Source organism: Entelurus aequoreus, linkage group LG21 (genome assembly GCF_033978785.1).
Source record: "Entelurus aequoreus isolate RoL-2023_Sb linkage group LG21, RoL_Eaeq_v1.1, whole genome shotgun sequence".
Lineage (NCBI taxonomy): Eukaryota > Metazoa > Chordata > Actinopteri > Syngnathiformes > Syngnathidae > Entelurus > Entelurus aequoreus.
The window spans coordinates 43766378-43788184 of record NC_084751.1 but is presented as its reverse complement, the minus strand read 5'-3'; the positions used below and the strand labels follow the sequence as shown (position 1 = coordinate 43788184).

The window sequence follows — 21807 nt, the reverse complement described above, 5'->3', positions numbered from 1 at the left end:
TGTCTGTAAGTGCAAGTTAAAACTCTCCTATGCAAAGTAAAAACCGTTTATCAACAACACCCAGAAACGCCGTCGGCTTCGCTGGGCCCGAGCTCATCTAAAATGGACTGATACAAAGTGGAAAAGTGTTCTGTGGTCTGACGAGTCCACATTTCAAATTGTTTTTGGAAACTGTGGACGTCGTGTCCTCCGGACCAAAGAGGAAAAGAACCATCCGGATTGTTATAGGCGCAAAGTGTAAAAGCCAGCATGTGTGATGGTATGGGGGTGTATTAGTGCCCAAGACATGGGTAACTTACACATTTGTGAAGGCACCATTAATGCTGAAAGGTACATTCAGGTTTTGGAGCAACGTATGTTGCCATCCAAGCAACGTTACCATGGACGCCCCTGCTTATTTCAGCAAGACAATGCCAAGCCGCATTCTGCACGTGTTACAACAGCGTGGCTGCGTAGTAAAAGAGTGCGGGTACCAGACCTGTCCCACTTTGAAAATGTGTGGCGTATTATGAAGCCTAAAATAGCACAACGGCGACACTGAACTGTTGAACAACTTAAGCTGTACATCAAGCAAGAATGGGAAAGAATTCCACTTCAAAAATGTATCTCCTCAGTTCCCAAACGTTTACTGAGTGTTGTTAAAAGGAAAGGCCATGTAACACAGTGGTAAAAATGCCCCTGTGACAACTTTTTTTGCAATGTGTTGCTGCCATTAAATTAATGATTATTTGCAAAAAAAAACTTTCTAAGTTCAAACATGAAATATCTTGTCTTTGCAGTCTATTCAATGGAATATAAGTTGAAAAGGATTTGCAAATCATTGTATTCTCTTTTTATTTACCATTTACACAACATGCCAACTTCACTGCTTTTGTACAATATGTTTTAGCCCCAAAAGTGGTTGTTTTAGTAATACACTCATTATTTAAGTACCACCAAAACAAATGAATGCCAAATGAAGTAATTAAACAAAAAAAAAAAGCGTTAAGTCTCCTTTATGTGGTGGAGCTGCGTGACTGCACCCGTCTCCATCTGCTGCCTGACACCATGTCCAGTAAATGAGCTGAGAACATTGGAAGGCTCGTTTGGCTCATCAAACGCCGCGGCGGCTCCGTGCTGGATCCTGTAGTCGCCGCTCAAGATGCTTTTCTAAAACGCTGACTGGCGGCCAAAACGGTCCTTCCAATGTTTCAGATCAGCAAGGCACAGGAAAACATTTTCTGTGTGTAATTTCACCGTGTGATGCACGTTGATTTGAATACCAAGTACGACAGTGTGCGCTTGGATTATAGCACCTCACTGCATGACAAATTCGGGATTCAGAATGCTTTATTATTGTCCATTCTTTAACATGTACAAGACACATAAGAACTGAAATGACATTTTGGGCACAGTCCCACTAAGAGCAGACATACGTTACAGGGAGACAAGACGGGACCGCCAACGGATCAGCCACTTACGGCGCTCCTTCAAAAAAGGTGGGAAAAAGGTGATATTGGGAAAGGGGGGAAGAGTAAAAAATATTAGTCAAAGGCTGGACCCTCGGGAGGAGGTCCAGACTGAGTCCAAGGGAAAAAAACTCATTTGCCATAGCACACATAAACAAGTTACATATAATCACAACAACTCGCAACAGAGGGGGGGAGTTGGGGCCCTGGAGGCCGGCCTGCTGCTATAAAGCGCTACTCAGCCGTCCAACCCCCCGAAGGGGAATTAAGCGGGGGTGGGGAGTGTGTTTGTGTATATGCCCATTGTCTTTGGGCAGGGGTGTTACCACACTTTTTGAAAGCAAGAGCTACTTCTTGGGTGCTGATTAATGCGAAGGGCTACCAGTTTGATACGCACTTAAATAAATTGCCAGAAATAGCCAATTTGCTCAATTTACCTTTAACTCTATGTTATTATTAATAATTAATGATATTTACACTTAATTGAACGGTTTAAAAGGGGAGAAAACACGAAAAAAAATGACAATTAAATTTTGGAACATAGTTTATCTTCAATTTCGACTCTTTAAAATTCAAAATTCAACCGAAAAAAAAAGAAGAGAAAAACTAGCTAATTTGAATCTTTTTGAAAAAATTAAAAAAATAATTTATGGAACATCATTAGTAATTTTTCCTGATTAAGATTAATTTTAGAATTTTGATGACATGTTTTAAATAGGTTAAAATCCAATCTACACTTTGTTAGAATATATAACAAATTGGACCAAGCTATATTTGTAACAAAGACAAATCATTATTTCTTCTAGATTTTCCAGAACAAAAATTTTAATAGAAATTCAAAAGACTTTGAAATAAGATTTAAATTTGATTCTACAGATTTTCTGGATTTGCCAGAATAATTTTTTTGAATTTTAATCATAATAAGTTTGAAGAAATATTTCACAAATATTCTTCGTCGAAAAAACAGAAGCTAAAATGAAGAATTAAATTTAAATTTATTTACAATAAAACAAATAAATTTACTTGAACATTGATTTAAATTGTCAGGAAAGAAGAGGAAGGAATTTAAAAGGTAAAAAGGTATATGTGTTTAAAAATCCTAAAATCATTTTTAAGGTTGTATTTTTTCTCTAAAATTGTCTTTCTGAAAGTTATAAGAAGCAAAGTAAAAAAAAAAAAGAATTTATTTAAACAAGTGAAGACCAAGTCTTTAAAATATTTTCTTGGATTTTCAAATTCTATTTGAGTTTTGTCTCTCTTAGAATTAAAAATGTCGGGCAAAGCGAGACCAGCTTGCTAGTAAATAAATACAATTTAAAAAATAGAGGCAGCTCACTGGTAAGTGCTGCTATTTGAGCTATTTTTAGAACAGGCCAGCGGGCTACTCATCTGGTCCTTACGGGCTACCTGGTGCCCGCGGGCACCGCCTTGGTGACCCCTGTCTTTGGGTGTAGTGGAGTTGTGTTCATAAGCCCGGGGTCGTTCTGCATGCAATGCAAACAAAGTTCGACTTCCAGGTGTCCTTGAGGAGGGAGGGTGGTAAAAAGCGTCCATCTTTGAGAGTCCTCAGGGGATGATTACAGAACAACCTGTTGTTGTCCTCAAGGCCATTCGGGGGAGTCAAATCGTAGATAAGAATTTCAGTTTTTTCTTGAGCAGACAATACAATGGCTTGCCCGTTCTATTCGGCCATGCTGGCTGCTCTCATATCCTATTTTTCCTTTACAGCAAGCTTCTCCATGATGTGATCCATCTTGCGATTCAGTTCAGAAATCGCCCCAGACTGTGATCCCACAGCCCTGCCCAAACCTTTTATTGTGACGAACAGCCTTTGGGCTCCTTGAGTGGCTGCCATCGTCTTACGAATTTGACGATACACCAGAGCAATGCCAAGCCCAATCAGCAGGTGCCCCGCGATCACGGTTCCAAATAGGTAGATGTCTTCCACGTCCTCGATGGAAAGGACTGAAAGGCACATGATTCTCCATTTGTCCCAGGAATCTCTCACGTACCCCGCAGCAATGGTTCCATCAGGGCAGCCAGGCTCCCCAGAACCTCTTTTCCTCCTCGAAAAGATTTTGTCAATTGAGTCGAGAGTCCAGCTGATCAATTCCATGTCTGATGTTTACATTTGGAGGACAGCGCAAAGAAAGAGGCTTCAAAAAAGTGTAGACAAGACAAGACAAAAGAGAGCAAGCAAGGAAAAGACGGAAGGAGAAAAAAATGCGACCGCCCTCACCAGAGGCAAGACAGAAAGAGATGCAAATAAAATACAATTTAGACTTCTTTCCAACTTTCAAACTTAAAGGGAAACTACAATTTTTCTGTCATTTTGCCAAATGTTCACAATCATTATGAGAGAAATGACGATGGGTGGTTTATTTTTTTGCATTCTATATATTAAATAAATGCAATCACGAATCTGCTTAAAATTGAGCCTACAAAGCCCTCAAAAAAACATCCAAACACCTTCTTTTGTTTTTGTTTTTTTACACGCTGTAAGTATATGTTTTGTAGTAACGGACACATTTACAATAACATTTAAAATTCATGTATTTTGCTCATTTTATTGATATGTGGCGCATACATTTAAAAAAAACGCATCACGTTTTTTGAATTTTTTCCATCATCACTGATCATTACTCACTGCAGACTTTATGAGAGCCAACAAACATATTAAAACATCACTTACTGTACAATGTCTGCTGTCATCAGGATGCCGACTGCTAGGATGGTCATAATGTGCCACACATTTTCAATGGGAGACAGGTCTGGACTACAGGCAGGCCAGTCTAGTACCCGCACTCTTTTACTCCGAAGCCACGCTGTTGTAACACGTGGCTTGGCATTGTCTTGCTGAAATAAGCAGGGGCGTCCATGGTAACGTTGCTTGGATGCTCCAAAACCTGTATGTACCTTTCAGCATTAATGGTTCCTTCACAGATGTGTAAGTTACCCATGTCTTGGGCACTAATACACCCCCATACCATCACACATGCTGGCTTTTCAACTCTGCACCTATAACAATCCGGATAGTTATTTTCCTCTTTGGTCCGGAGGACTACGTTCACAGTTTCCAAAAACAATTTGAAATGTGGACTCGTCAGACCACAGAACACTTTTCCACTTTGCATGAGTCCATCTTAGATGAGCTCGGGCCCAGCGAAGCCGGCGCCATTTCTGGGTGTTGTTGATAAATGGCTTTGGCTTTGCATAGTAGAGTTTTAACTTGCACTTACAGATGTAATGACAAACTGTAGTTACTGACAGTGATTTTTTTGAAGTGTTCCTGAGCCCATGTGGTGATATCCTTTACACGCTAATGACGCTTGTTGATGCAGTACCACCTGAGGGATGGAAAGTCGCGGGCATTGCAGCTTACGTGCAGTGATTACTCCAGATTCTCTGAACCTTTTGATGATATTACGGAGCGTAGATGGTGAAATCCCTAAATTCCTTGCAATAGCTGGTTGAGAAATGTTGTTCTTTAAACTGTTGGACAATTTGCTCACGCATTTGTTGACAAAGTGGTGACCGTCGCCCCATCCTTGTTTGTGAACGAGTGAGCATTTCATGGAAGCTGCTTTTATACCCAATCATGGCACCCACCTGTTCCCAATTAACGTGTTCACCTGTGGGATGTTCCAAATAAGTGTTTGATGAGCATTCCTCAACTTTCTCAGTCTTTTTTGCCACTTGTGCCAGCTTTTTTGAAACACGTTGCAGGCATCATATTCCAAATGAGCTAATATTTGCAAAAAATAACAAAGTTTACCAGTTAAACATTAAATATCTTGTCTTTGTAGTCTATTCAACTGAATATAACTTGAAAAGTTATATTATATTCTCTGTTTATTTACCATTTACACAACGTGCCAACTTCACTGCTTTTGGGTTTTGTACATTTCGGGTACAGATGAAGTCACTTTGATTTTAGTCCAATGAATTTCTACTGACTACAGCGGCCACATTTTGAATCACTTTTGGAGCGATTATCTGGCAAAAACAGCCGCTCTAATACAAGCCGGGCTAAGTCACATTATCTCTGCTTCTGGCTGCTTGATTCACTGCCACATGGCCTGCTGTCTGATTGGGATTAGGTCAGTTTAAAAGCCTTAAGTAACGCATCAACTCTCCCTCATGTGTGTGTGTGGGTTTAACGCAGCAAAAAGTGCTGACTGCTGCACTTTAAAAAATACAATCAAAATCGGGCCATAAGGGAAAAAAAGCTAGGAAAAAAATATATAAACACTTTTTTTTTGTTTTGTAAATTACTATAACATCAAATAGAATTTTTATTTTATTTTATCATTGCACTTCCTTTTATGCCGAGATAATCCATCCACCTAACGGGCGTGGTACATAAAATGCTGATTAGACAGCATGATTATTGCTTTGGAGTCCAAAATGCGCAAAATGTTTTCCTTTTTTGCAGAACATTTTCTGAAAAACTTGGGAGATGGCTTGAAGTGGAGAAATAGATTTTCAATGATAAAAAAACTGCACATACTGGGGTGGCCTTTTTAATAATAATAATAATAATAATAATGGATTTTATTTGTACAAACCCCGTTTCCATATGTCTAGTACCCGCACTCTTTTACTATGAAGCCACGTTGATGTAACACATGGCTTGGCATTGTCTTGCTGAAATAAGCAGGGGCGTCCATGGTAACGATGCTTGGATGGCAACATATGTTGCTGTATGTACCTTTCAGCATTAATGGTGCCTTCACAGATGTGTAAGTTACCCATGTCTTGGGCACTAATACACCCCCATACCATCACACATGCTGGCTTTTACACTTTGCGCCTAGAACAATCCGGATGGTTCTTTTCCTCTTTGGTCCGGAGGACACAACGTCCACAGTTTCCAAAAAAAACAATTTGAAATGTTGACTCGTCAGACCACAGAACACTTTTCCACTTTGTATCAGTCCATCTTAGATGAGGTCAGGCCCAGCGAAGCCGACGGCGTTTCTGGGTGTTGTTGATAAACGGTTTTCGCCTTGCATAGGAGAGTTTTAACTTTCACTTACAGATGTAGCGACCAACTGTAGTTACTGACAGTGGGTTTCTGAAGTGTTCTTGAGCCCATGTGGTGATATCCTTTACACACTGATGTCGCTTGTTGATGCAGTACAGCCTGAGGGATGGAAGGTCACGGGCTTAGCTGCTTACGTGCAGTGATTTCTCCAGATTCTCCGAACCCTTTGATGATATTATGGAGCGTAGATGGTGAAATCCCTAAATTCCTTGCAATAGCTGGTTGAGAAAGGTTGTTCTTAAACTGTTCAACAATTTGCTCAGGCATTTGTTGACAAAGTGGTGACCCTCGCCCCGTCCTTGTTTGTGAATGACTGAGCATTTCATGGAATCTGCTTTTATACCCAATCATGGCACCCACCTGTTCCCAATTAGCCTGCTCACCTGTGGGATGTTCCAAATAAGTGTTTGATGAGCATTCCTCAACTTTATCAGTATTTATTGCCACCTTTCCCGACTTCTTTGTCACGTGTTGCTGCCATCAAATTCTAAAGTTAATGATTATTTGCAAAAAAAAAAATAAAGTTTATGAGTTTGAACATCAAATATGTTGTCTTTGTAGCATATTCAACTGAATATGGGTTGAAAATGATTTGCAAATCATTGTATTCCGTTTATATTTACATCTAACACCATTTCCCAACTCATATGGAAATGGGGTTTGTACGTACAGTAAACAATCTGCATGACTTGGTTAAAGCATTTTTCGAAATGGAACCTGGAAAAACCTGCTGAAGTGATTGTAACATACGTTATGTCGTGTGTTGGCCAGGTCCGCCCGTCATCACCCTACCTCCCAAAAACACCTCCGTCAACGTATCCCAGGATGCACTTCTTCTCTGTCAGGCGGTGGCCGACCCCTCCAACATGACCTACGTGTGGCTGAAGGGAGGAGAGAACGTCTACCATGTAGAGTGAGTGCTCACATCCCATTTACTCCCACCATGTTTTTTACCTTTTTACTTAACAGTAATGGAAGCCCCTCTGAAGGCTCTGAATGCCGAGTAATGAAACCGTGACAAAGAAAAGCATGTTTGCCCAGAAAAATAATCATTTCTTAGAGCAACAAAAATCTGTGGTGACCTTGACATGTTTACGTGCAACAACAATGTCACAGAGACCTGCACAATTCTTTGGGAAATACATCATATACTGTATTCTTTGTCATTGAAGTGTGTGTGTGGGTGTGTATACGTGTGTGTTCTTGTATTTCTACCCTTCTTGAGACATCAACAAGGAAAAGTAGCTTCCATATGAGGAGGTCAGGACATAAATCATGGTCCCAATAACATTGCATCTAATAGAGAATGTCTCATTTGCACCCCCTGGTGGTGAAATCTGTCAAAATGAGGGTGGTCCCAAAAAAGGAGGAATTTTTCAAATGTTCAAAAGTGCTCCCCCATATGAAATAACAAGTGCGTGTACAAATTTGAAGAGATCCCCCTCTGGCCAACATATGAAATAACAAGTGTGTGTGAGAAATCAAAATGCGCCCCCTTTTAGCCAAAATTAATACAAAAAATGAAATAAATATGTATATGGAGACATAGTTAAATAAGTAAGTAAATAATGAAGATGAAAAAACAAATACAAACAAAAAATACATTCACTTTTTCTCACAATGCGTCGACTTTTTTCTTATAAAATTGGGAACAATTTCTCATATTCATTCTGCTTCTGTAATATTGCAATATTTTCCCGTAAAATTATGACTTTTTTTTATGTAAAATTATGACTTTTTAATGCAAAATGGTGACATTTGTCATATAAAATTATGACTTATCCCCATATTGCCCGTTTTTCTTGTAAAATAGTGACATTTTTTGAGTAAAATTATGACTTGTGTCATAATTTTGATAAACAAAATTCTGCCTCTGTAATATTGCAATATTTTCCCGTAAAATTACGACTTTTTTTCATGTAAAATTATGACTTTTTAATGCAAAATGGTGACATTTGTCATATAAAATTATGACTTATCACCATATTGCCCGTTTTTCTTGTAAAATAGTGACATTTTTTGAGTAAAATTATGACTTGTGTCGTAAATTTGATAAACAAAATTCTGATTATTATTATAATATTGCCAAAATTTTAAAGTTTTCTTATAAAATTGTGACTTTTTTTTCGAGTAAAATTTCAATTCTTTTAATAAAATTGCCAAAATTTTAGGCTATGCTTGTACGATTGCGACTGTTTCGAGTAAAATTCCAGCTTTTATCAAAATATTGCACAAATGTTCAGTTTTTTCTTGTAAAACTTTGACTTGCGTTGAGTAAAATTTAAAACTTTTACTATAATTATAAGCTTTTTTATATTTGAAAGAATGTATATATTATTAATGTTGTAAATACACATTTTTATATATCTACAAAGGGTGGTCCTAAAGAGGTAGGCATTTTTCGAAGGTCTGAGAAGGTAACAAATACAATAATGTGTGTGTGTGTGTGTGTGTGTGTGTGTGTGTGTGTGTGTGTGTGTGTGTGTGTGTGTGTGTGTGTGTGGGTTCTTGTATTTCTACCCTTCTTGAGACATCAACAAGGAAAAGTAGCTTCCATATGAGGAGGTGTGATCAAGTGATGACATAAATCATGGTCCCAATAACATTGCATTTAATAGAGAATGTCTCATTTGCACCCCTGCTGGTGAAATCTATCAAAATGAGGGTGGTCCCATAAAAGGAGGAATTTTTCAAATTTTCAAAAGTGCTCCCCCATATGAAATAACAAGTGTGCGTACAAATTTGAAGAGATCCCCCTCTGGCCAACATATGTAATAACATGTGTGTGTGAGAAATCAAAATGCGCCCCCTTTAGCCAAAATTAATACAAAAAATAAAATAAATATGTATATGGAGACATAGTTTAATAAGTAAGTAAATAATGAAGATGAAAAAACAAATACACACAAAAAATACATTAACTTTTTCTCACAATGCGTCGACTTTTTTCTTATAAAATCGGGAACAATTTCTCATATTCATTCTGCTTCTGTAATATTGCAATATTTTCCCGTAAAACTATGACTTTCTTTATGTAAAATTATGACTTTTTAATGCAAAATGGTGACATTTCTCATATAAAATTATGACTTATCACCATATTGCCCGTTTTTCTTGTAAAATAGTGACATTTTTTGAGTAAAATTATGACTTGTGTCATAATTTTGATAAACAAAATTCTGCTTCTGTAATATTGCAATATTTTCCCGTAAAATTATGGCTTTTTTTATGTAAAATTATGACTTTTTAATGCAAAATGGTGACATTTGTCATATAAAATTATGACTTTTTAATGCAAAATGGTGACATTTGTCATATAAAATTATGAGTTATCACCATATTGCCCATTTTTCTTGTAAAATAGTGACATTTTTTGAGTAAAATTATGACTTGTGTCATCATTTTGATAAACAAAATTCTGCTTCTGTAATATTGCAATATTTTCCCGTAAAATTATGACTTTTTTAATGTAAAATTATGACTTTTTAATGCAAAATGGTGACATTTGTCATATAAAATTATGACTTATCACCATATTGCCCATTTTTCTTGTAAAATAGTGACATTTTTTGAGTAAAATTATGACTTGTGTCATAATTTTGATAAACAAAATTCTGCTTCTGTAAAATTGCAATATTTTCCCGTAAAATTATGGCTTTTTTAAATGTAAAATTATGACTTTTTAATGCAAAATGGTGACATTTGTCATATAAAATTATGACTTTTTAATGCAAAATGGTGACATTTGTCATATAAAATTATGACTTATCACCATATTGCCCATTTTTCTTGTAAAATAGTGACATTTTTTGAGTAAAATTATGACTTGTGTCATAATTTTGATAAACAAAATTCTGCTTCTGTAATATTGCAATATTTTCCCGTAAAATTATGGCTTTTTTTAATGTAAAATTATGACTTTTTAATGCAAAATGGTGACATTTGTCATATAAAATTATGACTTATCACCATATTGCCCGTTTTTCTTGTAAAATAGTGACATTTTTTGAGTAAAATTATGACTTGTGTCATAATTTTGATTAAAAAAATTCTGATTATTATTATAATATTGCCAAAATTTTAAAGTTTTCTTATAAAATTGTGACTTTTTTTGTCGAGTAAAATTTTAACTCTTTTCATAAAATTGCCAAAATTTTAAGCTATGCTTGTACAATTGCGACTGTTTCGAGTAAAATTCCAGCTTTTATCAAAATATTGCACAAATGTTCAGTTTTTTCTTGTAAAACTTTGATTTGCGTTGAGTAAAATTACGACTTTTATTATAATTATAAGCTTTTTTATATTTGAATAGTATGTATATATTATTAATGTTGTAAATACACATTTTTATATATCTAGAAAGGGTGGTCCTAAAGAGGTAGGCATTTTTCGAAGGTCTGAAAAGGTAACAAATACAATAATGTGTGTGTGTGTGTGTGTGTGTGTGTGTGTGTGTGTGTGTGTGTGTGGGTTCTTGTATTTCTACCCTCTTGAGACATCAACAAGGAAAAGTAGCTTCCATATGAGGAGGTGTGAACAAGTGATGACATAAATCATGGTCCCAATACGGAAAACCATTGCATCTAATAGAGAATATCTCATTTGCACCCCTGGTGGTGAAATCTATCAAAATGAGGGTGGTCCCAAAAAGAAGGGATTTTTCATAAGGACTGTGTGTCGGTTTTAAAAGTGCTCCCCCTCTGGTCAACATATGAAATAACAAGTGTGTGTAAAAATTTGAAGAGATCCCCCTCTGGCCAAAATTAATAAAAGAAAGAAAATAAATATGTATATGGAGACAAACTGTAATAACTTGAAGTAAATAATGAAGATTAAAAACCAATTACAAACAAAAAATTCAACAATTTAAAAAAAAACTAAAACTAGTCATTTTCTCACAATGTGTCGACTTTTTTCTTATAAAATTGGGAACAATTTCTCATATTCTTTCTGCTTCTGTAATATTACAATATTTTCTCGTAAAATTATTACTTTTTTTTATGTAAAATTATTACTTTTAATGCAAAATGGTGACATTTGTCATACAAAATTATGACTTATCACAATATTGCCCATTTTTCTTGTAAAATAGTGACATTTTTTGAGTAAAATTATGACTTGTGTCATCATTTTGACAAATAAAATTCCGATTATTTTTATAATATTGCCCAAATTTTTAAGTTTTCTTATAAAATTGTGACTTTTTTTTCGAGTAAAATTTAAACTCTTTTCATAAAATTGCCAAAATTTTAAGCTATGCTTGTACAATTGCGACTGTTTCGAGTAAAATTCCAGCTTTTATCAAAATATTGCACAAATGTTCAGTTTTTTCTTGTAAAACTTTGACTTGCGTTGAGTAAAATTATGACTTTTATTATAATTATAAGCTTTTTTATATTTGCATAGTATGTATATATTATTAATTTTGTAAATACACAATGTGTGTGTGTGTGTGTGTGTGTGTGTGTGTGTGTGTGTATGTGTGTGTGTGTGTGTGTGTGTTCTTGTATTTCTACCCTTCTTGAGACATCAACAAGGAAAAGTAGCTTCCATATGAGGAGGTGTGAACAAGTTAGGACCGAAATCATGGTCCCAATACGGAAAACCATTGCATCTAATAGAGAATGTCTCATTTGCACCCCTGGTGGTGAAATCTGTCAAAATTAGGGTGGTCCCAAAAAGAAGGGATTTTTCATAAGGACTGTGTGTCGGTTTTAAAAGTGCTCCCCCTCTGGTCAACATATGAAATAACAAGTGTGTGTAATAATTTGAAGAGATCCCCCTCTGGTCAACATATGCAATAACAAGTGTGTGTGAGAAATCGAAATGCGCCACCTTTGGCCAAAATTAATAAAATAAAGAACATAAATATGTATATGGGGACATACTGTAATAACTTAAAGTGAATAATGAAGATTAAAAACCAATTACAAACAAAAAAATTTAACATTTTCTCACTGTCGACTTTTTTCTTTTAAAATTGGTAAGAATTTCTCATATTCTTTCTGCTTCTGTAATATTGCAATATGTTCTCGTAAAATTATTTCTTTTTTTATGTAAAATTATTAATATTTAATGCAAAATGGTGACATTTGTCATACAAAATTATGACTTGTACCACAATATTGCCCATTTTTCTTGTAAAATAGTGACATTTTTTGAGGAAAATTATGACTTTTGTCATAATTTTGACAAATAAAATTCAGATTATTTTTATAATATTGCCCACATTTTTAAGTTTTCTTATAGAATTGTGCCTTTTTTTCGAGTAGAATTTCAACTCTTTCCATAAAATTGCCAAAATTTTAAGCTATGCTTGTACAATTGCGACTGTTTCGAGTAAAATTCCAGCTTTTATCAAAATATTGCACAAATGTTCAGTTTTTTCTTGTAAAACTTTGACTTGCGTTGAGTAAATTACGACTTTTACTATAATTATAAGCTTTTTTATATTTGAATAGTATGTATATATTATTAATGTTGTAAATACACATTTTTATATATCTAGAAAGGGTGGTCCTAAAGAGGTAGGCATTTTTCGAAGGTCTGAAAAGGTAACAAATACAATAATGTGTGTGTGTGTGTGTGTGTGTGTGTGTGTGTGTGTTCTTGTATTTCTACCCTCTTGAGACATCAACAAGGAAAAGTAGCTTCCATATGAGGAGGTGTGAACAAGTGATGACATAAATCATGGTCCCAATACGGAAAACCATTGCATCTAATAGAGAATATCTCATTTGCACCCCTGGTGGTGAAATCTATCAAAATGAGGGTGGTCCCAAAAATAAGGGATTTTTCATAAGGACTGTGTGTCGGTTTTAAAAGTGCTCCTCCCCTTGTCAACATATGAAATAACAAGTGTGTGTAATAATTTGAAGAGATCCCCCTCTGGCCAAAATTAATAAAAGAAAGAAAATAAATATGTATATGGAGACATACTGTAATAACTTGAAGTAAATAATGAAGATTAAAAACCATTTACAAACTAAAAATTCAACAATTTAAAAAAAAAACTAAAACTAGTCATTTTCTCACAATGTGTCGACTTTTTTCTTATAAAATTGGGAACAATTTCTCATTTTTTTTCTGCTTCTGTAATATTGCAATATTTTCCCGTAAAATTATTACTTTTTTAATGTAAAATTATGACTTTTTAATGCAAAATGGTGACATTTGTCATATAAAATTATGACTTATCACAATATTGCCCGTTTTTCTTGTAAAATAGTGACATTTTTTGAGTAAAATTATGACTTTTGTCATAATTTTGACAAATAAAATTCAGATTATTTTTTATAATATTGCCCAAATTTTTAAGTTTTCTTAGGTCCCAAAAAGAAGGGATTTTTCATAAGGACTGTGTGTCGGTTTTAAAAGTGCTCCCCCTCTGGTCAACATATGAAATAACAAGTGTGTGTAATAATTTGAAGAGATCCCCCTCTGGCCAAAATTAATAAAAGAAAGAAAATAAATATGTATATAGAGACATACTGTAATAACTTGAAGTAAATAATGAAGATTAAAAACCAATTACAAACAAAAAATTCAACAATTTTTTAAAAACTAAAACTGGTCATTTTTTCACAATGTGTCGACTTTTTTCTTATAAAATTGGGAAGAATTTCTCATATTCTTTCTGCTTCTGTAATATTGCAATATTTTCTCGTAAAATTATTACTTTTTTTAATGTAAAATTATTACTTTTAATGCAAAATGGTGACATTTGTCATACAAAATTATGACTTATCACAATATTGCCCATTTTTCTTGTAAAATAGTGACATTTTTTGAGTAAAATTATGACTTGTCATAAATTTGATAAAATAAATTCTGATTATTATTATAATATTGCCAAAATTTTAAAGTTTTCTTATAAAATTGTGACTTTTTTTGTCGAGTAAAATTTCAACTCTTTTCATAAAATTGCCAAAAATTTTTGAGTAAAATTATGACTTGTGTCATCATTTTGACAAATAAAATTCCGATTATTTTTATAATATTGCCCAAATTTTTAAGTTTTTTAAAAAAAAATTTGACTTTTTTTCCGAGTAAAATTTCAACTCTTTTCATAAAATTGCCAAACATTTTAAGCTTTACTTGCACAATTGCGACTGTTTCGAGTAAAATTCCAGCTTTTATCATGATATTGCGCAAATGTTCAGTTTTTTCTTGTAAAATGACGACTTTTATTATAATACTGCAACAATTCCAAGTTTTTCTTGTGAAACTTTGACCTTTTTCTTGTGAAATTCCAACTCATTTTTCACAACAATCTTTTTTATATTTGCATAGTATGTATATATTATTAATGTTGTAAATACACATCTTTACATATCTAGAAAGGGTGGTCCTAAAGAGGTAGGCATTTTTCAGAGATCTCAAGAAGGTAACAAATACAATAATGTGTGTGTGTGTGTGTGTGTGTGTGTGTGTGTGTGTGTGTGTGTGTGTGTGTGTGTGTGTGTGTGTGTGTGTGTGTGAGTGAGAGAGAGAGAGCCCCAAGAGAGTCAGTCTGTCATAGTTGGTTGCCATAGTGAAGCAACAAGTAAAGCATTTAAAAAGAGCTATCATCATAAATTACAGTAAACCATTAGAGATTGTATCTATATTTGACACATTTTTGAGCAGGAAAACACCTCACGGTGCAACTTGAGACTAATTTGCCTTGTGAAATGCTTACTACTAATATACCGCCAGTGATGAGAATGCTTTATTCCTCTAGTGAGCTTTCAAGAGCTATAGAAGTAAAGTAGAGCAATAATTCAGAGATGATGACTTTTCTTCCATTAAACAATTTAAACAGACTTTCAGTTTTTTTAAGGAAATCATATATTCTACCACGGGATCTGCTCTTTTAAGTTTTTACAGTACATAAAATATTTTACCGTATTTTTCGGACCATAAGGCGCACTGCCGATTAGCTATTTAGGTCTATTTTCATATTAAAGGCGCACCATATGATAAGGCCACTTAAAGGGGTCGTAGAAGACAAAATAATTTGTCATCTTGGCGGGGTAAGCAGAGCCCACGAAGGAGCCTCCTCATTGGCTGACCCGATATATAGTGAAGCGCGTGCATGGTGCGAACTTATTTTCAGTAAAGCATGGCTGCTGAACACCCACCTGGAAATATTGCAACACCTGCGCTTGCTGTTTCAGCATATACTGTTAAAAACCCCAAAAAGGGGAAATCAGAGGAAGAAAAGAAACCAAACGAAATACTGTCCGGTTCAAACACTGATGACATCTATTAATCAGACAAGAAGCAAGGAATCATCCAGAGACAGAGTTCAATTTAGCTCATGAGGAGAACGCATGGAGCTGCACACTTAGTCAGAGTCTCGCCCTACGCTCTAAGGTACAGCTCCCGCGTCCCTCTATTTATTCAGGAGTTACCCAGTCAACATCACTGAGGCCGCCTCTAAAAGGAGTGGTCACATATATCATGCAAAGCCGCTCCAGTACGCAGAATACGTGACGGAATGTGCTGGGGGCCTTGTGATTTCGCCTTGTCTCTGCTTCATGTGCGTGCTGTCGTCTTATCTTCGTTGAGGTCCTTGAAGTCTTTGGCTGTTAGCGGGCTAAAACAAAGATAACATCTGCGGCTAAGGCCAACCCTCAGACAAGAAGTTTTGTCCTTGCACAGATAGGAAAAATACAGCTTGAGCACAATAGCTAAGAACTATAGCAACAGACTTTAAAGGCCTACTGAAATGAGATTTTCTTATTCAAACGGGGATAGCGGATCCATTCTATGTGTCATACTTGATCATTTCACGATATTGCCATATTTTTGCTGAAAGGATTTAGTAGAGAACATCGACGATAAAGTTCGCAACTTTTGGTCGCTGATAAAAAAGCCTTGCCTGTACCGGAAGTAGCGTGACGTCACAGGTTGTGGAGCGCCTCACATCTGCACATTGTTTACAATCATGGCCACCAGCAGCGAGAGCGATTCGGACCGAGAAAGCGACGATTTCCCCATTAATTTGAGCGAGGATGAAAGATTTGTGGATGAGGAAAGTGAGAGTGAAGGACTAGAGGGCAGTGGAAGCGATTCAGATAGGGAAGATGCTGTGAGAGGCGGACGGGACCTGATATTCAGCTGGGAATGACTAAAACAGTAAATAAACACAAGACATATATATACTCTATTAGCCACAACACAACCAGGCTTATATTTAATATGCCACAAATTAATCCCGCATAACAAACACCTCCCCCCTCCCATCCATATAACCCGCCAATACAACTCAAACACCCGCACAACACACTCAATCCCACAGCCCAAAGTACCGTTCACCTCCGCAAAGTTCATACAGCACATATATTTACCCAAAGTTACGTACGTGACATGCACATAGCGACACGCACGTACGGGCAAGCGATCAAATGTTTGGAAGCCAAAGCTGCGTACTCACGGTAGCGTGTATCCAACTCAAAGTCCTCTTGGTTGTGTTGCTGCAGCCAGCCGCTAATACACCGCGTCCCACCTACAGCTTTCTTCTTTGCAGTCTTCATTGTTCATTAAACAAATTGCAAAAGATTCACCAACACAGATGTCCAGAATACTGTGGAATTTTGCGATGAAAACAGACGACTTAATAGCTGGCCACAATGCTGTCCCAAAATGTCCGCCACAATCCGTGACATCACGCGCAAACGTCCTCATACCGAGACGTTTTCAGCAGGATATTTTGCGGGAAATGTAAAATGTCACTTTATAAGTTAACCCGGCCGTATTGGCATGTGTTGCAATGTTAAGATTTCATCATTGATATATAAACTATCAGACTGCGTGGTCGCTAGTAGTGGCTTTCAGTAGGCCTTTAAGCATACTAAAGTTGTGTGATAATATATATACATGATTATTGTAACAAATACGAACCAGGGGATCCTTCGATGCATTTTCACACTTTCACTTTCACATACCGTATTTTTCGGACTATAAGTCGCAGTTTTTTTCATAGTTTGGCCGGGGGTGCGACTTATACTCAGGAGTGACTTATGTGTGAAATTATTAACACATTACTGTAAAATATCAAATAATATTATTTAGCTCATTCACCTAAGAGACTAGAGCAGGGGTCACCAACGCGGTGCCCGCAGGCACCAGGTAGCCCGTAAGGACCAGATGAGTAGCCCGCTGGCCGGTTCTAAAAATAGCTCAAATAGCAGCACTTACCAGTGAGCTGCCTCTATTTTTTAAATGTTATTTATTTACTAGCAAGCTGGTCTCGCTTTGCCCAACATTTTTAATTCTAAGAGAGACAAAACTCAAATAGAATTTGAAAATCCAAGAAAATATTTTAAAGACTTGATCTTCACCTGTTTAAATAAATTCATTATTTTTTTTTACTTTGCTTCTTATAACTTTCAGAAAGACAATTTTAGAGAAAAAATACAACCTTAAAAATTATTTTAGGATTTTTAAACACATATACCTTTTTACCTTTTAAATTCCTTCCTCTTCTTTCCTGACAATTTAAATCAATGTTCAAGTAAATTTATTTTTTTTATTGTAAAGAATAATACATAAATTTTAATTTAATTCTTCATTTTAGCTTCTGTTTTTTCGACGAAGAATATTTGTGAAATATTTCTTCAAACTTATTATGATTAAAATTCAAAAAAATGATTCTGGCAAATCTAGAAAATCTGTAGAATCAAATTTAAATCTTATTTCAAAGTCTTTTGAATTTCTTTAAAAAATTTTGTTCTGGAAAATCTAGAAGAAATAATGATTTGTCTTTGTTAGAAATATAGCTTGGTCCAATTTGTTATATATTCTAACAAAGTGCAGATTGGATTTCAACCTATTTAAAACATGTCATCAAAATTCTAAAATTAATCTTAATCAGGAAAAATTACTAATGATGTTCCATAAATTATTTTTTTTATTTTTTTCAAAAAGATTCAAATTAGCTAGTTTTTCTCTTTTTTTTTTTCGGTTGAATTTTGAATTTTAAAGAGTCGAAATTGAAGATAAACTATGTTTCAAAATTTAATTGTCATTTTTTTCGTGTTTTCTCCTCTTTTAAACCGTTCAATTAAGTGTAAATATCATTAATTATTAATAATAACATAGAGTTAAAGGTAAATTGAGCAAATTGGCTATTTCTGGCAATTTATTTAAGTGTGTATCAAACTGGTAGCCCTTCGCATTAATCAGCACCCAAGAAGTAGCTCTTGCTTTCAAAAAGGTTGGTGACCCCTGGACTAGACGTATAAGATTTCATGGGATTTAGCGATTAGGAGTGACAGATTGTTTGGTAAACGTATAGCATGTTCTATATGTTATAGTTATTTGAATGACTCTTACCATAATATGTTACGTTAACATACCAGGCACGTTCTCAGTTGGTTATTTATGCCTCATATAACGTACACTTATTCAGCCTGTTGTTCACTATTCTTTATTTATTTTAAATTGCCTTTCAAATGTCTATTCTTGGTGTTGGCTTTTATCAAATACATTTCCCCCAAAAAATGCGACTTATACTCCAGTGCGACTTATATATGTTTTCTTCTTTCTTTATTATGCATTTTCGGCCGGTGCGACTTATACTCCGAAAAACACGGTAATTATAATCCACCTTGTGAGTGATTATTGTCACTATTTGTTACTAATTTTAAGGAATGACACAACTTTGATAAAAGCGGTTCCCTTTCTAGTGTGCCCTTTGCAAATTAATTTACATTCTGCAATGACAACATAAAGTTGTGTTTCTATTCTGTTGTATTTAATGCGATGTTATGTTATTTGAATTAAACTTGTCTGCAGTTTTTAAAGGTCACAATGAACTGTACTTTGCAAAAATACCCCAGAGCCCTTTTATTAGTTTATTAGTCAAGTAGGCAATTTAATCACAGGAGAAACATTCGATATGTGGACTGATATTATCATACTAAATGCAATAAATCATCTTTTTTTCCATTTGACTGACAACAATCTTTGAAAAACTTGAATTTATTTTTGAGCTATATATATTTTTTATGTAACAATAAACAAAATGTTTATGACCTTTTTTTTTTTTATAAAAAAAACAACGTTTTTGTAGGCCACACTTTTTGTAGGATTCGGTTTCGACAAGACTTCTCCGAACATGTCGGCCAAAAGGAGAAGAATGCAGATTTACTATGTACAGTACACAAGCGGATTACTAATAGAAACATTCCACATGCCTCACTGGGATCTTTTGAAAGCCACTGAAAAGAGCTGGATAGGGTTTCTTAAAGTAAAATGTTTGTTTTGATTGTACATTTTAGGTGTGGTATTAAGCATGATTTACTTGGAAAATAGTGAGAGTTTTACGTAAAATTGGTGTAGTAAAATAAATGTAACATTTATTTTAGTTTCAAATTTTTTAATTTAACAATTACAAATAAACAAATAAATTAAAAAAATTCAAAATAAATTTAAAAAACTCCCTAAATTTTACAGTAAAACCTATTGGTCATTTTTATAGTGTACAATTTGATGGATAACTTGCTTCGGAACCATAAGTTAAGCAGATATTTAAGTATTTATTTAGATTTTGACCAACAAAGTTAGATGATATAATATTTGTTGCAATATTGGACACCTTTTTTCCCCCCTGTCAAACTACAAAAAAACCCCTAATACCTTTAGTAAGAAAATAAGAAAGTAAAGAAAGAAAAAATAAGGTATTTTATTGACACATGTTATGTCCGGGCTTTTGCGGGCCAAATAAAATGACGTGAAGGGCCAGATCTGGCCCCCGGGCCTTGAGTTTGACACCTGTGCACTAGACACACCAATGAGCTTGTTTATAGATGTGCAATAAAACTCTGCATAGGAAGTTTCCATTTGTGACATGATACAATGCACATTAAGGAACATATCATATATAAATATATAATATATATAAAATTGACAGATTGTAGCCAAAGGCTGATTTCCATCAGCATCTCATTGCAAAGAAACAAGCCCAGGCCTCCCACTAATTCCGTGTTATAGTGACTTCTATTTTTCACAAGTGGGAAGTCGGTCCCTGAAAATAATGCCTACATTAAACCGGTCCGTGGTGCAAAAAAGGTTGGGGACCCCTGCCCCATACTGCAAAAAGTCAGTGTTCAAAAACAAGAAAAAAAAAATACAAAAATGAGGGGTATTTTATTTGAACTAAGCAAAATTATCTGCCAATAGAACAAGAACATTTGGCTTGTCAAGACTTTCCAAAACAAGTCAAATTAGCTAACTTCAATGAACCCCAAAATACCTTAAAATAAGTATATTCTCACTAATAACAAGTGCACTTTTCTTGGTAAAAAAAAAAAAGAGACCTTTTTGCTTAATATGATGAAAAATATTCTTAAATGAAGTAAATGCTAGTGCCATTATCTTGACATAATGATATGCGCTCGGCATTACATTTCTTGAAACCAGCAGACTTATACTAAAAACTAGTTTATTGTTCTTAATGGAAAGGCAACAAGGCAACCGCTTGTTACTCTCGGGGTCTCAGGCAAATCATATGGTCTAAAAATGCATTTTTCCATGGATAACATGACATCATCGCGCCAAGTGCGTGCTCTTTCAGTCAATTAGTGCGCATACACTACCGTTCAAAAGTTTGTGGTCACATTGAAATGTCCTTATTTTTGAAGGAAAAGCACTGTACTTTTCAATGAAGATAACTTTAAACTAGTCTTAACTTTAAAGAAATACACTCTATACATTGCTAATGTGGTAAATGACTATTCTAGCTGCAAATGTCTGCTTTTTGGTGCAATATCTACATAGGTGTATAGAGGCCCATTTCCAGCAACTATCACTCCAGTGTTCTAATGGTACAATGTGTTTGCTCATTGGCTCAGAAGGCTAATTGATGATTAGAAAACCCTTGTGCAATCATGTTCACACATCTGAAAACAGTTTAGCTCGTTACAGAAGCTACAAAACTGACCTTCCTTTGAGCAGATTGAGTTTCTGGAGCATCACATTTGTGGGGTCAATTAAACGCTCAAAATGGCCAGAAAAAGAGAACTTTCATCTGAAACTCGACAGTCTATTCTTGTTCTTAGAAATGAAGGCTATTCCACAAAATTGTTTGGGTGACCCCAAACTTTTGAACGGTAGTGTATATACAGCCCGGCCCCCAGCCAAAATAGTTTTAATTGTAATTTTGAGGAATTTACCTGAATGTGCATGAACTATTTCTGTTCAAAATTGTTAAAAATGTCACTTGTTATATGTTTAAATATTAACTGTCCGTTTACTGCACTGTGCCAACTGTACTACTATATGAGTATGTGTTTTCTATTGTTTCATTGGAAATAAAACAGCAAA

General features: G+C 35.0%; 1 protein-coding gene across 1 annotated transcript in view; it reads left to right on the top strand.

The window, feature by feature from the left end:
* LOC133638758 (protein turtle homolog A-like) overlaps positions 1-21807 on the top strand; it is a 179295-nt gene that overhangs the window by 74771 nt on the left and 82717 nt on the right. The window contains exon 8 of the mRNA XM_062031684.1: positions 7267-7408. Within this exon, the coding sequence (XP_061887668.1) occupies positions 7267-7408 (142 nt within the window). The remainder of the gene's footprint in view (positions 1-7266; positions 7409-21807) is intronic.